The 21,330-nt window shown below is 42.0% G+C and overlaps 1 protein-coding gene across 1 annotated transcript in view; it reads right to left on the bottom strand.

The window, feature by feature from the left end:
- LOC132400884 (uncharacterized) overlaps positions 1–21,330 on the bottom strand; it is an 85,585-nt gene that overhangs the window by 14,321 nt on the left and 49,934 nt on the right. Inside the window, exons 15-20 of the mRNA XM_059982389.1 lie at positions 19,273–19,407; positions 15,552–17,615; positions 13,288–13,413; positions 7,766–7,894; positions 4,048–4,243; positions 3,559–3,683 (exon numbers count right to left, since the gene is read on the bottom strand). Of these exons, the coding sequence (XP_059838372.1) occupies positions 3,559–3,683; positions 4,048–4,243; positions 7,766–7,894; positions 13,288–13,413; positions 15,552–17,615; positions 19,273–19,407 (2,775 nt within the window). The remainder of the gene's footprint in view (positions 1–3,558; positions 3,684–4,047; positions 4,244–7,765; positions 7,895–13,287; positions 13,414–15,551; positions 17,616–19,272; positions 19,408–21,330) is intronic.

Genomic DNA, 21,330 nt, shown 5'->3' with positions numbered 1-21,330 from the left:
AAATACTAACAAAGTGCATGCAAACTTCTGACCCAATGGAAAAGTGATGAAAAAAAAAGCTGAAATCATTCTCTCTACTATTATTCTGACATTTCACATTCTTAAAATAAAGTTGTGATCCTAACTGACCTAAGACAGGGAATGCTTTCTAGGATGAAATGTCAGGAATTGTGAAAAACTGAGTTTAAATGTATTTCGCTAAGGTGTAGGTAAACTTCTGACTTCAACTGTATCTGCAAGTTAACCTTTAGGGTATTCTGCATAAGGACTCCCAAGTCCCTTTCTACCTCAGATTTTTGGATTTTCTTCCCCATTTAGAAAGTAGTCTGCACATTTATTTCTACTATCAAAGTGCATGACCATGCATTTTCCAACACTGTATTTCATTTGCCACTTTCTTGCCCATTCTCCTAATCTGTCCAAGTGCTTCTGCAGCCTTTCTGTTTCCTCAACACTATCTGCCCCTACACTAATCTTTGTATCTTCTTCAAACTTGACAACAAAACTAACTATTCCATCATCCAAATCACTGACGTACAGCATAAAAGGAAGTGGTCCCAACAAAGACCCCTGCGGAACACCACTAGTCACTGGCAGCCAACCAGAAAAGGATCCTTTTATTCCCACTCGCTGTCTCCTACCAATCAGCCATTGCTCCAACCATGCCAGTAACTTTCCTGCAATACCATGGGCTCTTAACTTGATAAGCAGCCTCATGTGTGACACCTTGTTAAAGGCCTTCTGAAAGTCCAAATGTACATCCACTGCATCCCTTTGATCTATCCTACTTGTAATTTCCTCAAAGAATTCCAACAGGTTTGTCAGACAAGATTTTCCTTCAAGGAAGCCATGACCCATCTTGTCCTGTGTCACCAAGTACTTCATTAATGTCATCCTTAACAATTTACTCCGTCTTCCTAACCACTGAGGTCAGGCTAACTGGTCTATAATTTCCTTTCTGTTGCCTTCCTTCTTTCTTAAACAGTGGAGTGAATTTTGCAATTTTCCAGCCCTCTGGCACCATGCCAGATTCCAAAGATTTTTGAATGATCATTACTAATGCCTCCACAATTTCTACCGCTACCTCTTTTCAGAAACCTAGGGTGCAATTCATCTGGTCCTAGTGACTTATATGCCCTTAGGTCTTTCAGCTTTTTGAGCACCTTCTCCCTTGTAATAGTAACTGCACTCTTCTCTCCCTCGCACCCTTCAACATCTGGCTAGTGTCTTCCACGGTGAAGACTGACGCAAAATACTCATTTGGTTCATCTGCCATTCCCATGTCCCCCATTATTATTTCTCCGTCCTCATTTTTTAGTGTTCCTATACCAAATCCCATCTCTCATTTTTTTAGGTCTTTAAAAGCTTCCCAATATCTGTCTTCCCACTAATTTTTGCTTTGACTTTCCTTGTCAGCCACAGTTGTACTATTCTGTCATTTGAGCATTTCTTTGTTTTTGAAGTACATCTATCCTGCACTTTCCTAATTTTCTTTCCAGAAACTCACACCATTGCTGCTCTGCTGTTATCCCTGGCAGTATCTCTTACCAATTTACTTTGGCCAACTCCTCTCTCATACCACTGTAATTTCCTTTGCACCACTGAAATACTGCTATGTCATGCTTTACTCTCTCCCTATCAAATTTTAAGTTGAACCCAATTATACTGTATTGTTATCACTGCCTCCTGGGTTCTTTTACATCAAGCTCCTAATTGCCTCTGGTTCATTACATAACAGTGCAGCTGATTGCTCTAAAAAGTCATCTTGTAGGCCTTCAATGAACTTGCTCTCGAGATCCATTATCAATCTGATTTTCGGCAATCAAAATCTGCCAAGACCATCATAACGTTGTCCTTTTCACACACCTTTTCATCTTCCCCCTTCTAACCTATGATCCACATCCCAACTACTGTAGGGAGGCCTGTAAATAACTGCCATCGGGTCCTTTTACCCTTGCAGTTTCTTAACTCAGCCCACAAGGATTCAACATCTTCTGATTCTATGTCACATCTTTCTACTGATGCGATGCCATTGTTTACCAGCAGAGCCACACCTCCCCCTCTGCCGACCTTCCTATCCTTGATACAACGTGCAACCTTGAACATTCAGCTCCGAACTACAACCATTGTTCAGCCACGATTCAGTGACGGCCACAACATCATTCGTGAATCTGTAATAGTGCAACAAGGTCATCCACCCTATTTCTTATACTCTGCATTGAGATAAAACATTTTGAGTACTGTGCCAGCTACCCTTTTTGAGTCTGCATTCCTAATGCAGATACTCTGCCGGCTGCCATTTTGTCCTATCATCTGCCGGCTGCCATTTTGTCCTATCATCTGCCGGCTGCCATTTTGTCCTATCATCTGCCTGCCGTTCCAGAGAGCCTGACTGCAAGCTATCTTTACTTTTTTACCATCCGCCCTGTCCTGAGTCCATTCACTCTGGTTCCCACATTTATAGAATCAAATGCTTGTGCTAAATTAAATTTCATAACAGGCAGCAGTGTTACTGGACGCAAATCTCACTGGCACTGCCACTCTAATCTTTTCTACACAAACAAAACTGGCCACCTTTTCACCCAGTGGCTTCAAACCATCTTCCTTACCCTTAGGGAATGGCCATAAGTTGTCCCATTCACCATTCACAAAATGACGATATAATAACAATGAGTAATGGTGTGGCAAGGTAGCGTAGCGGTTAGTGCACATGCTTTATAAAGCCAGCGATCACCAATCAGGGTTCGATTCCTGTCGTTGTCTGCAAGGAATTTGTACCCCGAGACCTCTAGGTACTCCAGTTTCCGCCCATATTTCAAAACGTATGGTGAGGGTTAGCAGACTGTTGGCATGCCACATTGGCAGCGGAAGCATGGCAATACTCGCTGCTGCCCCAGCACAATCCTCACAATATTTTGGTCCTTCACACAAAATGGCACATTTCACTGTATGCCTTGATGCACACAGGCATCTTTAATCTTTCACAAAACAATCAATTGCAAAGTCCCATGGATATAAATCATATGACAGCCCTTTCCAGTTTCTTTAAAAAAAATCAAAAAGTAACTGCAGACGTGGAAATCTGAAGTCAAAACAGAAAGTACTGGAAACACTCAGCAGACCAGGCAGCAGCCATGGAAAGAGAGACAAAGTTATTTTTCAGGTCAATGACCATTTGACCTGAAACATCGCTCCATTGTGATTCACGCAGCTGAGTGCTTCCAGCAGTTTTTCTCTTTATTTCTTATTGTGCAAGATCAGACTGTTCTGTGCAAATAGAAGCTCAGTTGGTTTAAAAATAATGACAAAATCTTGAAAACGAATCCCAGAATGGAACAAAGGAATGGAAGACGGCCATTCAGTTCCTCAAACCTATTCTTCAGTTCAATAAGATCCTGGCCAATCTGTGCCTTGATGAATCTATACTTCTGGGTTCCCGGTTGTTGCACTTGGGTGATTGCAGACCTTCTCCAGCAACTTAACTCATCTGTCTGATCACAATGCTCGTCCCTATAGTACTAGATATTCTGTTGATTTTGAAACAATAATCTTCCATACCTTTTTGAGATGCTCTGTGAGATCACGACCAGCTAGATTTAAGCGCTGAATGGCATGGGGGAGGTTGTACCCTTCATACACTGGTACAGTGTGTGTAACTCCATCTCCAGAGTCCAAGATTATACCTGCCATTTGTAAAGCAGAAAGCATCTAATATTTGCAGTTCTGTGCACATTCAGAACGGTATCAACTCTTTTAGCAGTACATTTCAAAACAGTAACATTGGTTATTTCTCTCTAAAGATATCATGATCCAGCACTACTTTTGTTTGCATAGCTAACAACTGTTTAAATGACTTGTGTGTTCTTATATGCCCCTCTCACTTCTTTATAGAGCAAACTACATTCTATTTCCTGACATTGTGGTACATTTGCACTGCTGGAGTTTGCTAATGATGGCAATGGACAATTCCAGATCAAGGAGGTTGATGTCCAGCACCAACACATCCAACCTTTAATAAGTATATTTTCAGAACACAACCCTGAATACCTGTAGTTCGCCCGGCAGAATAAAGTGCTAAAACGGCTTGCATCGCCACAAAAGTAAAAGGCACATTGAAGGTTTCAAACATGACTTGGACCATTCGCTCTCGGTTCCTGTGTGGGTTCATGGCTGCCTCAGTCAGGAGGATGGGGTGTTCTTCTGGATCTACGTGGAGTTGATGATAAAATGTGTGGTGCCAGATCTGAAATAAATAGAATACTTCAAAAAAAATCCTTTTCCAACAGGACTCCACTTAAATTCTCGCAATTATGAATCAGAAAGTTGAGTTAAAGAACCACTGCTAATTTTGAAGTTCAATGCAGTTTGATAACTTTCTGCAATTGTGAGTGTGTGCTACATTGTTGAAGGTGTTTTGTGATCAATGGAGGCCTGGTTCAGCACATCAAGGATAACGTTCAATAAATGGTAAAGAACCCACCCAGCACTCTAACCTCTATTCATTTAATGACCAGCTGATGAGTTATCCTTGGACTGATGCACCAGCTAATTTACAGGTGCTGAATTTTTTCATGAAAAATAGACAATCTAACATTAGTTTCACATCTGTGAAGAACTTTGGGATTCCTGGAGAATATAAATATCAAAACTTTTCCACATACTCAGGACACGGTCAATTCTGGTAAGGCTATATTAGCTCAGCCTTTGTATTGATGAGGCTCCTGCTACGGAAGGCAGTAGAACTTGCAGTGTATTGGCAGCAACAATTAAAGACTGACACCCTGAAAGGAACCTTGGAGACAACTGTGCTGGCATTACATTGCTGTTCCATCCCCTCGTGAGGCAGATTTCTGGAAAACATCCAAACTAAGTACTGTAGTACATGCACATCTGGCAATACTGATTTTTAACCCATGCTGTGAACTTGGTTCCTAATTTCAATACCCATGAATTGTGGCAGTCTGAGTTATACAGCACTGAAGAAGGCCCTTTGGCCCAACCAATCCATTCTGACCACAATATCCACACAAGCAAGTCCCATTTGCCAATGTTTAGCCCATAAACTCCCAAATCTTTCCAATCCAAGTATCTGTCCCATCGTCCTCTTAAGAATTATTGTGTTTCTATTGTTAGCTTCCTTTTTGGTGATCAGGTGAAAATTAATGACTTCAAACATAGAAGCAAATGATGAAACCTGTTAAATGTTATTCCATCACAAAAAGAACAGCCATTCAGCAGCTGCCGCACAAAGACATTCAAGGTCAATGTCATGTGAAGCAGATATGAAAGACCTTTTTTTTTACTTCAGATTTCAGCATCTGCAAAATGCTAGAGGATCTTGACCCACCAAATTATTACAAGAGTTTGTTTCTTGTCTTTATCAAGGAAATTAACAAATGTTCTGGTTACATTGAGTGACGAACACTTCAGGGATGTTGCAAGCATCACACGAATCTTCAAGAGGTTGAAATTCTCTTGTTCAGCACCTTTGGTATCAGAGAAACTCTCTCTTTCTGAAAGGGGACTGTTCTTTCTAATTACAGATATTCCCTGGGTCACTTCAGGGTACCAGGGACTGCCTGAACCCGAAATTTCTATAAGTAAGAAATGCTGCCTGTTGAGATCACGGAAGTTACACCTGCAGGTTAATTAGCTACAGATTAAATCATAGACCTTAGTTAGAATTAGCTAATTAGTATAAATCAGTACTGCAGATTCAAATACCAGACCACAAGGTATGCCAGCCCAGAATTTCATTCTGTAGGAACTTTGCTCTGTCTCTGGCCAAGTTAACCATGACTGAGGATTAGATGTGGACAACTGAACAAACACACTCAGTTTCTGCACACACCCAATATCAAAAGCCAAGCAATACTATGTGGTTCATACACTGTCCCAAAATACTCTCATACAAGCCATACATTGACTTATTTAAAATGCACAGTGTTACATGGAATACTTAAAAACTGGCCTTTCAGTTCCATTAACTACATCGACTACAGTTTTATGCTTTCTTTTATCTTCTCCTACTCTATATTATCTAACCTTGTCAGAGTCAATGAATGGTTCCTAATTTTTCCATTTGGGAAGTTGAGATACACAATAAAGAATATTTTTGCAAATGAGAAAGAATGAAGTTACTACTTTCATTTCAACATTACATTTTAAAAGCAACCTTACTCTGGTTTAATTTGATGTTGCAGAGTTAATGTAACTGAACAAGACAATTTCTCATATTCAAAGAGACTTGAATCGAGCTAAATGTCAATTGAACTCTGGTTTAATTTGATGTTGCAGAGTTAATGTAACTGAACAAGACAATTTCTCATCCTCAAAGAGACTTGAATTGAGCTAAATGTCAATTGAACTCTGACAAACAACTTTTGTTTTACATAAAGCAATCGTGTACACATCTAAATCTGGCAGCTGGCTTTATTGGCAATAAAATACAAAGTGGTAAAACTTATCTTTGTAGACTTTCAATAAAATGCTTCAGCAATGGGCAATAAATTCTGACATTGCTGATCAATTATTAACAACTAACACTGGAGTGATCAATAGAATCATATAAACATAAAAAGGGAGAGTCTTGCCTCAATTTCAGAAGATAATAAAGAAAATCAAGGAGAGTGTTAATTTACATTCAGATAGGAGGCTGCTGCAGTTAAAGTTCATTTATAGTTAACATCTTGAATGCATTTGCAAAGTTAAAACAGAAGGACAGCTGGAAAGCCTGAAATTTTCCACTGCTTTAAGCATTTCTGAGCTCACATTAAATTAGTTAGCTACAGATGATTAATTGAAGATGTTATAGCTATCATAGTAATGTAAAAAATTCAATTAGACATATGTTAGTCTTTTGTACTTGTTATGACTCCAAAAATTAGCATTTCAAAGGAGATTCTACTTTAGAAGTTTGGCATGTTAACGTTCAAGTCCATGACATTTACAGCTCAGAAAGGAGATAATTTAGCCCCTTAGCTTCAGATTGAGTAGAGTTAAACAAGTTGGTATGTGCATGGAGAACAACTCAAGCCTAACTAGTCATCACGTTAAAAGCTCTTGAATTAATTTGTAAACCTCAATTTTCTATGCCAGCATTGCCTTCTTCCCAGTTTTCACAGGAACTGGGCTGTTGCTCTGATGTTGTAACCATTGCTTTACAATAGAGAATTATTCCTGTGGTTACCTGTTGGTGACAATCTTGTTATGTATTCACATCACAGTAGAGCTTATTTCCTAGGTACAGAATTTATTTTTTCTATATGAGTACAGCAGGAAAATGGAAGGAGTTGCCAGCAGAAGTGGTAGAGACAGAAACAATTACAACATTTAAGACATTTGGACAACTGAATAGATAAGAATGTTTTGGAGGGATACAGAACAAATCCAGGGAAATAGGACCAGCTGAGGGAGGCATTTTAGTTGCCAGAGACTGAGATTCTACACCCCTCTGGACTCTCATGTGTATTATTTTTATACAAACAACCGTTAGCCTTTTTGAAATTAGATATTCATAGTCATGCAGCATGACAAAGTTACACAAGATGTCTTCAGTCCTTCCTCTTCCCACAGAATTGCATGTCTAGCAATCAGAAGAAAGTTGATGAATTTTATTTGTCATCTTTCCTAACCCTGCTACTACCCTGGCCTCCATTACTTGCCATTCTGTACAAATATCTACCCAGTCATTTTGGTTAAAATGCTTGATAAGTATCCTGAATCCTCTAGCCTTCAAAGTGATAGATGTTGCAGGCTGGTGTACCTGTTCTATTTCTTCCCAGTTGGTCACAATTCCATGCTCCAATGGGTAATGCAGAGAAAGAACTCCTCGCAAGTGCTGAGCGTCATGGCCAATGTAAACATCCTGCTGGTTCCTTCCATTGCAAACACTCTGTAGGCAAAACAAGCAGAACTGTAAAGCAGTTTAAGATTGCTTGCTTCTTTCAAATACCACATGGTCATTGTCAATTGTAACTATCGCATTACCAATGTGGAAACTTGCCTGCTAGCTAATCAAGAGTCGCCCAGTCAGGTAAAATTGTCTGCAAAGTGAAATTAAATATGTTGGCCTCAAAATTAAAAATATTAGAAGAATGTGGGAGAATGTTTACATTTTTTAATATATAAGGGTGAAATCAGAGCCCAAATATACAGGTGAATGAATTAAGAGACAAAATTAGTCTTGTGCAATTATACAAAGTATGGTCAAAACGTACAAAAAAGCTGGATGAACTCAGCAGGTCGGGCAGCATCCGTTGAAAGAAGCAGTCAACGTGTCGTGTCAAGACCCTTCGTCAGGACTAAAGGAGGGGGCAGGGACCCTATAAAGAAGGTGGGGGGAGGAAAGATCAAGGGGTGGGGGAGGGGAAGCAGGGAGGGGATATGCAGGAGAGGTGAAGAAGGAATCTAAGGGGAAAGCACTGTAGGTAGTAGAAGAAGGCAGAGTCATGAGAGGCAATAGGCAGCGAGAAGAGGAGACAGAGTGAAAGTGGGACAGGGGAACGGAAAGGGAGGGAATTACCGGAAGTTGGAAAATTCGATGTTCATACTAAGGGGCTGGAGACTACCCAGACGGTATATGAGATGTTGTTCCTCCAACCGAAGTTTGGCCTCATCATGGAAGTAGAGGAGGCCATGTGTGGACATATCCGAATGGGAATGTGAAGCAGAGTTGAAGTGAGTGGCAAACGGGAGATCCTGTCTGTTGTGGCGGACGGAGTGTAGGTGCTCGACGAAGCGGTCCCCCAACCTGCGTCGGGTCTCGCCGATGTAGAGGAGGCCGCACCGGGAGCACTGGATGCAATAGATGACCCCAACAGACTCACAAGTGAAGTGTTGCCTCACCTGGAAGGACTGTTAGGGGTCCTGAATGGTGGTAAGAGAGGAGGTGTAAGGACAGGTGTAGCACTTACGCTTGCAGGGATAAGTACCAGGTGGGAGATCTGTGGGGAGGGATATGTGGACCAGGCAGTCGTGGAGGGAACAATCCCTGCGAAAAGCAGAGAGGGGTAGAGAGGGAAAGATGTCCTTAGTGGTGGGGTCCTGTTGAAGGTGGCAGAAGTTGCGGAGGATAACATGCTGGATCCAGAGGCTGGTGGGGTGATAGGTGAGGACAAGGGGGACACGGTCCCTGTTGTGGTGACAGGAGGATGGGCTGAGGGCCGAAGTGCGGGAAATGGAGGAGATGCGGGTGAGGACATCATTGATGATGGCAGAAGGGAAACCACGATTCTTAAAGAAAGAGGATATTTGGGATGTTCTGGAACAGAAAGCCTCATCCTTGGAGCAGATGCAGCGGAGACGGAGGAACTAGGAATAAGGAATAGAATATTTGCATTTGGCAGGGTGGGAATCAAGGTAGTTATGGGAGTCAGTGGGTTTATAGAAGATGTCAGTGGACAGTCTATCTCCAGAGATGGAGACCGAGAGATCGAGAAAGGGGAGAGAAGTGTCCGAGATGGACCAAGTGAATTTGAGGGCTGGGTGAAAGTTAGAGGCAAAGTCAATGAAATTGACGAGCTCAGCATGGGTGCAGGAAGCAGCACCAATGTAGTCGTCAATGTATTGAAGGAAAAGTTGGGGAGCAGTACCAGTATAGATTTGGAGCATAGACATTTCCACATAACCCATGAAGAGGCAGGCATAGCTAGGGCCCATGTGAATGCCCATAGCTACACCCTTGGTCTGGAGAAAGTGGGAAGAGCCGAAAGAGAAGTTATTAAGTGTGAGTACCAGTTCCGCCAACCTGAGAAGTATGGTGGCTTTGGGGAACTGGTGAGGCCTATTGTCCAGAAAGTAGCAGAGGGCTTTGAGGCCTTCTTGATGGGGAATCGAAGTGTATAGGGATTGGACATCCATGGTGAAAATGAAGTGGTCGGGACCAGTGAACTGGAAGTTATTGAAGAGGTGGAGGGCTTGGGATGTATCCCGGATGCAGGGAGGGAGGGACTGAACTATGGGTGACAAAATGGAGTCCAGGTAGGCAGATACAAGTTCGGTGGGATAGGAGCAGGCCGAAACTATAGGCCTACCAGGACAGTCAGGCTTATGGATCTTGGAGAGGAGGTAAAAGCGAGCAGTGCGAGGTGTGGGAATTACGAGTTTTTTGGCTGAGGATGGAGTCTCTGGAGTTGATAAGGGCAGTGATGGTATGGGAAACAATGGTTTGATGTTTTTTGGTGGGGTCCTGTTCCGGGGTAAGTACGAGGAGGTGTCAGAGAGCTGCCGTTTGGCCTCACTGAGGTAGAAGTCCGTCCGCCAGACCACTACGGCACCACCTTTGTCTGCGGGTTTGATGGTGAGGTTAGGATTAGTGTGGAGAGAGTGGAGGACAGTACGTTCAGAGGGAGTGAGTTTGGAACAGTAGAGAGGAGTGGTGAAGTTGAGATGGTTGCTGTCTCGGCGACAGTTGGAGATGAAAAGATCGAGTGCAGGTAGAAGGCCCGGAGGAGGAGGGTTGAAGACGGGAGAATGGGTCATCAATAGGGGGGAGGGGAATCCTTGTTAAAGTAGTAGGCTCGGAGACGTAAGCGACGGAAGAAGAGTTCAGCGTCATGCCGGGCATGAAACTCACTGTGGTGTGGACAGAGGGGGACAAAAGTGAGGCCCTTGCTGAGCACAGAATGCTTTGCCTAAGAGAGGGGAAGGTCAGAGGGGATGGTGAAGACATGGTAAGGGTTGGGGCTGGGGTCAGAGGAGGGTAAAGAGTGGGAGGTCTCATGAGGGAGAGGGGGTTTGGGATGTTCAGGGAGAGCGGGCTATGGGGAGGATGAGGGATCAGAGGAATGGAGGGAGGGCTGGGAGCTGTGGGGAGGATAGGGGGTAGTAGAGGAATAAGATGAGCGGTAGGACCCAGAGGCAGTAAGAGCAGTCACAGTTTGGATAGGGTCAGGATCTCGGTTCGAGCTGGATCTGGAGCTGGGGGTTTCGGAGCCTGTGGCCTGCAGGGCGCCAGAACTGAGGTCCAAATCAGAAGCGGGTGAGTCCATAGCGCGCTGGGGGCTGGTGCCCATGTCTGGGAGGCCGTGGTTCCAGTCAGGGTTTGAGTCAGCGGCGGATGGGTCTTCGGCCTGCCGGAGGCCTGAGAAGTCAAAGTCCAAGAGGTTGGGGTCCGGGCTGGAGGCGGTCGTCATGGGCTGCAAGCTGGTGAGCTTGTGATCCTTCTTGGACGCGAGGAAGGAGAAGAAACGGCAGTTGGAGGTGTGAATTCGGTGGAGAATGAAGTGTAGGAGAGGTCCATGGCAGACAGTGGACAGCGAGGCCCACAGTGGTGGCAGAGAGAGAGACAGGGTCTGTTGGTATCTCTGCATGGCGGTGAGCGTGGCTCAGAGAATCCGGCGCGAGCAGCAGAGGGAGCAACGGTCAATAAAACAGCAGTACCATGGATCCTCGCTGGGCCCGAACTGGGAGGCCTGGAACCGGAGCTGGTATCCCTGCGGTACGAGATGGCAGCGGAGATACGTTCCCAAAAATGAGACGTGGCTGTGGTACCGTGTACGTTGTGTACACAAAATATGGTCTTGTGCGATGGCAGGGCACTTAACAAGCCAGCCATTCAAATGTACCCTCAAACAGATCAATTCCCCTTATTAACCATCCCTTTTCTTGTGCAAATCATGCAAGAAGAATTTCATCCCCAAAAGCCACTTCAGAATAGGAAATTCCACAGGTCAGAGTTGCTGTTAAATCGGAAGGGCTCAGACTCCATTTGTCTTGATGAACACAGCTCTGACCAATTGTAAACACCGTAGGAGAAAGCAGCCACTTGACGGACACTTCATCCAACATCCAAAACATTCATTCCTTCCACCAATGGCCCATATCTGTGTATCATCTACAAAATACGGTACATTTATTCAGCTAGCATACTCCTAGAGTATCTTCCAAAGCACTGAGGTCAAGGGCACCTGCAGCTCTCCCTACAAATTGTTCATTCTCTTGACCTGGAAATGTATCACTACTCATTTGCATTTGCGGAGATTGAGATTCTGAAAAGCCCTGCCCAATATTACTGCAACTGCTCAAGCGCACAGTTCACAACAACTCTGAATGTTGGACATGCCAACAGACACTCACTGATGACACTACACCAATTGGCCTAATCTCAAATAATAATGAGGCCGCCTACAGCGAAGGTAGCTGGCTGGTGGCGTAGTGGCATCAGCGCTGGACTTCGGAGCGAAGGCTCCCGAGTTCGAACCCAGCCGGCTCCCCTGCATGCTTTCGATCCGTGCTGGGTTGAGCATTGAGCTAGCAAATTGGCCTCGTAAAAACAAGAAAGCCTGCTAAAGAAATGGTGTCCCGATGACTCTACTTGGAGTTAAGGGCTTTCTTCTTCAGTGAAGAAGTCATCACCGACACAGTGGTGTCAAGAAAACAACCTCTCCCTCAATGTTGCAAAAACAAAGGAATTGGTTGTGGACTACGGGAGGAATGGAGACAGCCTAGCCCCTATTGACATCAATGGATCTGGGGTTGAGAGGGTAAACAACTCAGCGTAAACATCACCGAGGATCTCACGTAGTCTGTTCATAATGGCTGTGTGGTGAAAAAGTCACAACAGTGCCTCCTTTACCTCAGACAGTCGAAGAAGTTTGGTACTCTTTTACTCAAATGATTTTAATAAAACTGATGTAGGCCTGATTGCTTGAAATTGCATTGAGCAAAACAGTTCCGAATTTTCTTACTGTTTATTTCTTGCCAGCAACCAGTCCCAAAAATCTCTACTTTGTGAACACAAACGCACACAACTGACACTATACAAAAAATGATCACTCTAAGCATGGTGCAATTTAAAATGGCCATGCAAGTGCACACGACTGAGGTTAGTTAGAAACCGTTCAGCAACAACCTACTGCCCCAGTTAATCTTGGATTCCTGACTACTTTCTTGATTTAAGTTTTGTTCTTTAAGAGCTGTCCCAAATAAATGATTGCCGCAATTAACCGATGGCCCCATTACCGGGAATGCTAACTTTTTTTTAGTTGGGAAAAGGAAAAGGCTCAACTGGAAGAAATCTATTTTATGACTATAAAGTAAGGGATATTAATTATTAATTTCATCATATATTATATTTAAATGCTCAAAAACCATTTGGGAAACAAGGAAACTGGAAAAATAAAATCTGCAGCACAGTAGCATTCAAAATAAAAATGAGATAACCAAATATTGATAGTATTATTGCAAAATCTGATTGTGTATGAAAACTCACTTTCAGAAACAGATTGCTAAAATTTATGATTAATCTGGCTGCTTCATCCTGATCAGACTGTTAACAATAGTTACCTCGTACTTTGGCCGTCCAATTACTGTGGGAAATATAGTTGTTGGTAATTCCTGATCGGCAAAGCCTGCTTTCATCAGACCAGAACCAGTATCCAATACAAGTGGCGTTTTATAATCACAGGCCTGCTAGAGACAAGTAGTAAACATCTGTTAACAGGCTGCACAACTCACCAAACCTTCCCACGGGTTTGAGCTTTAAATCAGGCATCATGAAGTTGTAGTTGGTGGACTAACTTGCATCAATTTTGGGATTTGCCTTTTTAAGAACAATTGTAATGAAGCAGTAAAGGTTATAGGGAGCCAACATGACACAATAACATGGAGCATCCTGAACATTCAGGCTGGTGGTGTGAGACTCTTGCCCAACCATCATAAATGCTTCTACTCAGCACCTGGGAGGAGAGAAATAAGAGCTAACATTTTGTATTTATTAAAATATTGTTGACCGGAAAAGTTAACTGCTCCTCTCTATCCAGCACCTTCTGCTTTTATGCTAGTTTCACTGGTCATTTATCCTAAGTTTGTCAAAACTTTAAGGACACAAATGGATGCTTATATTACAAGGAAGCTACCCTTCAAAATGACCTCATTGGCCTCAAAGCACTTTGGAGAGCCCCCAGGATTTGAAAGATATGGCATAATTACACCTTCTATGCACCCTCTCACCCAATACCATCTTGATATAACAAGATGGTGACCAGGAAGACACGTCCTCAATTTGTTGTTGCAGCAACCCAGATTTCAGCAAAACGCCTGAAACAACATATTTGATTTTAAGACCCATGTACAGATCCTTCCTGTCGCTGCAGAAAAAAACCTGAGTTAATTAAATACATCAAGATTGAAACAGAGCACCAGTAAAAGGTGATCCTGAAGCTAAAAGTTACCATTAAAATAACAGATCAATCCTTACCCAATCTAGTTTCTGCAAATGCAGATCCACCCCAGTGTGCTGGACTCTTAACTATCCTTGAAATGCATGGCATGGGAGATTAATGTTATCCTTTGTAACAATGCCCATACACAGTCAAACGGAAATTGGCACTGACAGTATTGCCAAGTCAAATTAATTTTTTTTCTGATTTAGATGCAAGCTGAAAATTTAAAAGAAAAACTTTCCACTTCACTCTATTGTTGCCATGAATGATGAACATTAAAATTCTTCAAACATCGAACGTTGTTCATCTTATTTATTAGTTCATTTTTTTTTTAGCAGTGTTCAGAAACAAAGGGATCTTGGGGTCCATGTCCGTAGATCCCTCAAAGTTTTCATGCAAGTTGGTAGGGTTGTTAAGGTGGCATATGGTGTGTTGGCCTTCTTAAGTCAAGGGCTAGACCACGCTTGGGAGTATCATGTTCAGTTCTGGTTGCCTCACTGTATGAAGATGTGTAAGCTATAGAGCAGGGGTTCCCAACCTTTTCTCAGCCCTAGACACTTCCCATTCACTGAGGGCTTTGTGGACCCCTGTTTTAGAGGCTGCAGAGGAGATTTACCAGGATGCTGCCTGGATTAGAGAGCACATCTTATGAGTATTGATTGAGTGAACTAGAGCTTTTCTCTGGAGCAAAGCGGGGGGGGGGGGGGGGGGTAAGAATAGAGTGAAGAGGAGAGGTGACTTCATGGAAGTGTGTAAGATGATAACAAGCATGGACACATATTTTCACAGGGAAGGAACGGCTATTTCCGGAGGGAATACCTTTCTTCTGATTGAAAGAAAGTACAAAGGGGATGTCAGAAGTGTGTTTATTTTCATTTTGATTTACACACAGAAAGAGATGAGTGCATGGAACATCCTGCCAGGGTGGTGGTAGAGGCAGAAACATTAGGGGCATTTAAGAAATGCTTAAATAGGCACATAGATGATAGAACGATGGAGAGCTATTTGGGAGAGAAGGGTTAGATTGATTTTACAGTAGGTTAAAAGGTTGGCACAAAATAGTGGGCCCACTATTTTGTGCTGTACTGTAAAGTTTTATGTTCATTATGTTTGACTTCTCTCTCTACATTGTGGAAAATGTATTTCTGGTTAATCAGAGCTTTTCCCAGATTACCAAAATTTAGCCCACTAAATGCTGTTAAAGGAGATATTGCATTTAAAATCAAGTCAGAAGCTCATGCTTCAATAGTCTTTAAAAATTGATCAATTCAGCCCAAAACCAATTCTGGACATCTTGTTGCCTTTTAAATGAATTCACAAAAGTCAAATCACAACCATGTTAGACAAATATCTGTCTTTATTTAAAAAATAAATAAATGCCGTTACCTTGAAAACAGATGGTTGGAAAGTCTGTGCACTCACTGCCGTATTAAATATCCCAGACACTCTGGCATGGCAGTCTTCAAATACAGGTTGAATGTCTTGATTTGTAATATCATGTAGATGAACTGAATCATCATGCATATGTACTGAACCCTCCTGAGTGCCGATACTTATGGATGCATTACAATGCAACATTTCAGGTATGCAACTCTCTCTTGATTCTAAGCTGCTATTGCAAATTGTACCGGCTTCCTGTTTTACATCATTACATAAAAGGATGTGTTGCTCATTGCATTTACCTTCATCACAAACATCTCTATTTACCAATTTGGAATCTGTTCTCCAAGAAGATAATTTTCTGTCCTCAGTGGAAGTAAATAAAGAGCATGCTTCAGTACTAGAATTATCTTCCTTGCAATCCACCTGCTCGATCTTTATGTTTACCAAGCTGTCAGACAGGGTGGTTGAATTTTTACCCATCGTATCCCTTTTGAGGTCTTCTGATGAACTTTTGTTCCTGATTTGAAGACCAGGATTAGGCACTTGTGTTCTGGGATCCTTTGACATTGAGCAGGTGCCCACAAATGTAGCAGCTTCTACACGATCTGTACATTTCCAGAAAGGATCGGAATCTTCCAAGTATTGCTCTGGGTGACTTTTGGTTTGGTACTGCTTCGTAGTTTTCCTGGGTCTGGGTAATGGAAGTCCTTGCTGGCCCTTTTTACCACATTTTGCCCCAACAGCATCTTCAAGAGATCTGTCAGAGCATTGCTGAGAAATTACATGAGCTGACAGCTTTTCCACTTTGCTAGTAACACCGGTCCGCAGTTCTGGCTTTGGCTCTTGGTTTGTCTGTACATTTGCATCACCTTGGTTTTTGCAGTCTGCTCTATAGTTTTCTTTACTGTCAATAACTTCATGCTCAGGAGAGTTAGCAGACTGCCCAAGAGTTCCACTTCTGTTGACTTCAAGTTGCAATGAGCCATTTTTCTTACCATCTCCCTGTGCTAGGCTAAAACAGACAGTCTCACCATCAACACTGCACTGTTCCTTGCACTCATCAGTCAACACCAACCAATCTGGAGCAATCTCCTGCCCAATTTCTACATGGGCTTCTTCTGAGATTCCTATATTACTCTTGTGTTCCGTTTTATCTGACTGTACAGGGGTTTCATCGTGTGGAGGAGTAAATATTTGGCCATCAATTATACATGGATTTTTTTCTGCAAGGACAGAAATATTATTTATAGTCAGATCAAGACCATAGTCTTGTGGGCAGATTTTATTAGATTGGACTGGTTTACTTACTTTACTTGTGCCATGACCAATCTGCAATTTGGCCTGAGAATGTTTGAAACAAATAGGGTCCTGATGCAAGTCTGGATTGATGGCATTGATCTTGCATTTATCATTGGACTTTAAATTCCTGCTTCCTGTGAAAGGAAACTGGCTTTTTACTTCAACAGCCTGATTGGCTTTTAAGTGAGAATTCACATCCCGTGCTGAAGATTTTGTTGTACGTTTCTTTTGGTTCCCATATTTTGTCCTTGAAGATATTTGCAGCTGCTTCTTCAAAGTTTTACGTCTCATTTTCTCTTCCCTCACCAGACTTTGCTCCATTTTCTCAACCTCCTCCTTTTCCCTCTCCAGCTCCATCAAGAACTGTACTCTATCTTTGCTGATGTTTGATCGGCCTGCGCTTGACTCAGGTAAAATTGGAATTTCAACTTTCTGCTCCTCCTCAGAGCAACACAGTTCTCTTATTTTCAAGTTCTCTTCCAGAATTCTGTCCTCTATTTGATTGAGTTCTTTCAATTCTTGCAGTAACCTGGAATCACAGTGGTGCACCCAGTGTGACTCTTGAACAGATGGGGCAGCATTATGCTTTGTAGAGCAAAGACTACTGTAATGCTTGGATCCTCTTTCTCCCCGTACATGTTCAACATCACATTTTAAATGTGGGCATGTGCAACTGCAGCGAAATTCATGCTGTCCCATTTCCTGCCAGGTATAGTCCTCCAATCCAATCACTCCGGCTTCTGAAAGCTCACTCAGAGACATCATCACCTGTAACAAAAACTCCATCTGAGTAAGTGAGACCGGCACAGACCGAAGCAATAATCTGTGAGTGAACAGTACTGTGATCTTGCCAATTCACATCCCATCAAACAATTTGCCTGAATCCCAGCTCATTCTACACGCAAGGTGAGATTAACCAGGTTGGAGATAGGGGTGAAAAGAAATTAGTCATAATTCAATGGAAATGGAGTTTTATCCCAGAGAAACGCATGGATTCCTGGCAATCCAACACAATCTTCTGAAATCTAAATTAAAGTAATTATTTAATATCCAAAGTTCCCTGCAACTTGTTCTCTCTCTCATGTCCATTAAATTCATTTTAATTATTTTTCCCCACCTGGTACAATTAGAAGTAACCCACACGATCACACAGAAATATGAAAACTGCACACACAAAACCCATCCTCCTCCTGGTCAGAATTAAAAAGGCGTTTCTCCAGGACGAGGAGACAGTACACCAATTGCTGCAGCTCTCTGTTGCCTTTTGGTATCAGAGTGGAAATGGAATGCTGAGGCCTCATCTCTCAGCCTGAGCACAAAATGTTCTTTGCCACTTCTCCCCTTTAAATTTGTATCAGATCATTTCCTGGGGATCCTAGAAAGTACAATTGGCATTTAGGGACAACCAAACCAGACAACTAATGTAATTTTCAATCACTTTTGGAACACTTTTAAAATGTTACTTCATTTAAAATGATTTAATATTTTGCCAAGACAAATAAAAGAAAAAGAATGGCAGGTTGGAATGGGAGAGAACAATACCTGCGTCAGTTCAATACATTCCTAACATATGGCCTTGGCGTATGGAGCTTTGTGCAGGATACACAAACATCTGACCTATTGCTTCCAGACAAGCTTAGATGCTCTCCAACACGGTCATTATATGAGAGCAGGGAGCTTGTGGTACTTGTCAGGAAACTGGAAATGCAGTTTCCGACAAAGTTTCTATTCTTTTAATAATAATAGATAGACAAAAATCAGCAAGAGATATCCACACACAAAGTGACTAGGCAACTCTATCCGCCAGGTTCAAAGTTCAAAGTAAACTTATTATCAAAGTATGTATCACACCACCACATACTCCACCAAGATCCATTTTCTTGCAGGCATTCACAGTAGAACAAAGAAATACAATAGAATCAATTAAAAACTACAAAGACTGACAAGCAGCCAATATACAAAGACAAACTGCAAATACTAAAATAATAATAGTAATAATAGATACTGAGAAGATGAGTTGTGGAGTCCTAGAAAGTAAGGCTGTGGAATCAGTTCAGTACTGAAATGAGTGATGGTGTCCATTTTAGTTCAGAAACTTGATGGTAGAAAGGTAATAACTGTTCCTGGACCTGATGGTGTGGGACCCAAGGGTCCTGAACATCATCCTTGATGACAGCAGCAAGAAAAGAGCATGGCCTCCAATAATTATCTGTTATAATTTTCATCTGAAATTTTCATTGGAAGATCAGTACTTGCAATTGATGTTAAATAGGTATTGGACTAAATACTGTCATGCTTAAATTCAGTGGTATTTTGAAATATTACACCAGATTCATATATTAATCTATTTTAAATGCAAGTAATTGAAACAGTTGTCTATCGAGATTACAAAGCATCTTGACAGAATTGTCTTTGCAAGCTCTACCTGTCCACTGTTCATAGTCCCTTGATGCTGGTCAGATACAGAGCGGTTCCCTTCAGGTCCATCACTACTTTCCCCTTCTTCTAACTGCAAGAGCAGTTCCAGTTCCTTCTCTTGTCTCAGCACAGATTCTTCCTCCTGGGTACAAAAGATGGTGTCATTGCAAATATTGTACAACCTCTGATATTCCACACATTCTCAAAAAAAATTACAGCTTGGACACAATTCTCTCAAATAAAGAAAAAGTGATGGAGATACACAAGTTTCTGAATAAGAAAAAAGGCAAGAGTAATTTTTAGGTGCAAGATTTGCCTGCTTTTTTCAGGTAATGTCACTGCAGGAAGTATATGATTTGTAGGATTGTACAAATGCATTTGGCCATCTTCAATTATTCCAATGTGTCAAAGAATACTGTTAACAGCTTTTGTTCATTTCAGTGAAATTTAAATTCATTATTTTTCAAAATTTTAACAAATGCTTACTATTGTGATCTGTCCCAAATCTTCCCGAATCGTCTTCACATTGTTAATCCTATCAACTCCCATGGGTATTCTAGCAACCTCAGTTTCGAGGAGTATTTGCTCTTCCCAGTTTCTATATTTCCACTGCCTGAATGCAATCCTACTCTGCAGTTTTGTGGTCTGGTGGGCACATTCACAGTAACCATTTCGGTCAAATACTAAACATCGTAGGTGCCTGTGTCATGGCTGAAAGGAGGGAGCATATAAAACAGTAAGCATTATCGTAAAATCATGGGCATGGTAATAGCAGGAAGAACAATGAATTTTAATGGATTTACGGTGTGTTATATAATCGTCATCTTCCAAAATCAAATCAAGTGTTCTTTAGGATAGAAAGTCATCAAAAACAACAGAGTATGGACACATTCCATCCAAACTTCCTCTAGTTCACCTCTGCAATTATAGGTCAGTTCCTTATCTTTCAATTTGTGTTCAGAAATTTCAGCTAAATATTTCTAAGTATCACTATGTTCCTCTGCGGCTTTAAATAATGATTTTGAACTTGCATTTGCTGCACATAGATCTGTAGTTTTCTCACGCCATCATTCACCTTGCACTATTACACTTGATGCTATTTCATCTGTTCTGCCTTCCACCCTGCTGTCGACCAGCCCTCTCTGTACTGTCATACTTTTACAGCATGTAAATGAGCTTCACCTCTAACTTTCCCCCCGTACTGAAGATCATAAACATGAAACATTAACTTTCGTCCTTCTGACCTACTGAGTATTCAGGACATGATAAGTGGGAATGGTACACTGTTCAGTACTATCGGCCTACACCACCGTTAAAACGTCATTATTTTCAACCTCAACTTCGTTTTCCGGCCCTCACCATATCCCTCAATTCCTCTAACACCCAAAAACTGAATGTTAGTATCAAATGAATTTGATGATAATCCCCTGGGGAGAATGGTGAAAATCTGTCGTAACACCAAACGACATAGGAGAAGAATCAGGCCATTCAGCCCATCGAGTCTGCTGCATCATGGTTGATTATCCCTCTCAAATCCATTCTCCTGCCTTCTCACATGTAACATTTGATTCCCTTACTAATCAAGAACCTATCGATCTCCACTTTAAATATACCCATTGACTTATATTCCACAGTGATCTGTGGCAATGATCTCCACAGATACACCATCTTCTGGCTTAAGAAATTCCTCATCTCTATTCTAAAGGATGTCCTTGGTTCTAGACTTCCCCACTATAGGAAACATTCCTCCATGTCCACTCTATCTAAGCCTTACGAATAAGGCTCCAGGGTACTCCAATGAGTACAGGCCCAGAACCATTAAACGCTGTTCATACTTAAACCATTTCATTCATGGGATTATTCTTGTGAACCTTCTTTGGAGCCCCTCCAATGCTAATGCACTCTTCCCAACAGTTCTAGTCAACCTGCCTGCATGGTTATTGGCCCCCATCAAGTTCAGGGGTGACCTGTGCTTTTTGTACAGGACACATCTTCCCCGAGAGGCAATCCCAATGATCCAGAAATATGAAACCCTGCCCCCTGCACCAATTCTTCAGCAAAGAAT

Source organism: Hypanus sabinus, chromosome 10 (assembly GCF_030144855.1).
Source record: "Hypanus sabinus isolate sHypSab1 chromosome 10, sHypSab1.hap1, whole genome shotgun sequence".
Taxonomy (NCBI): domain Eukaryota; kingdom Metazoa; phylum Chordata; class Chondrichthyes; order Myliobatiformes; family Dasyatidae; genus Hypanus; species Hypanus sabinus.
This window is presented reverse-complemented; position numbering and strand designations above follow the sequence as displayed.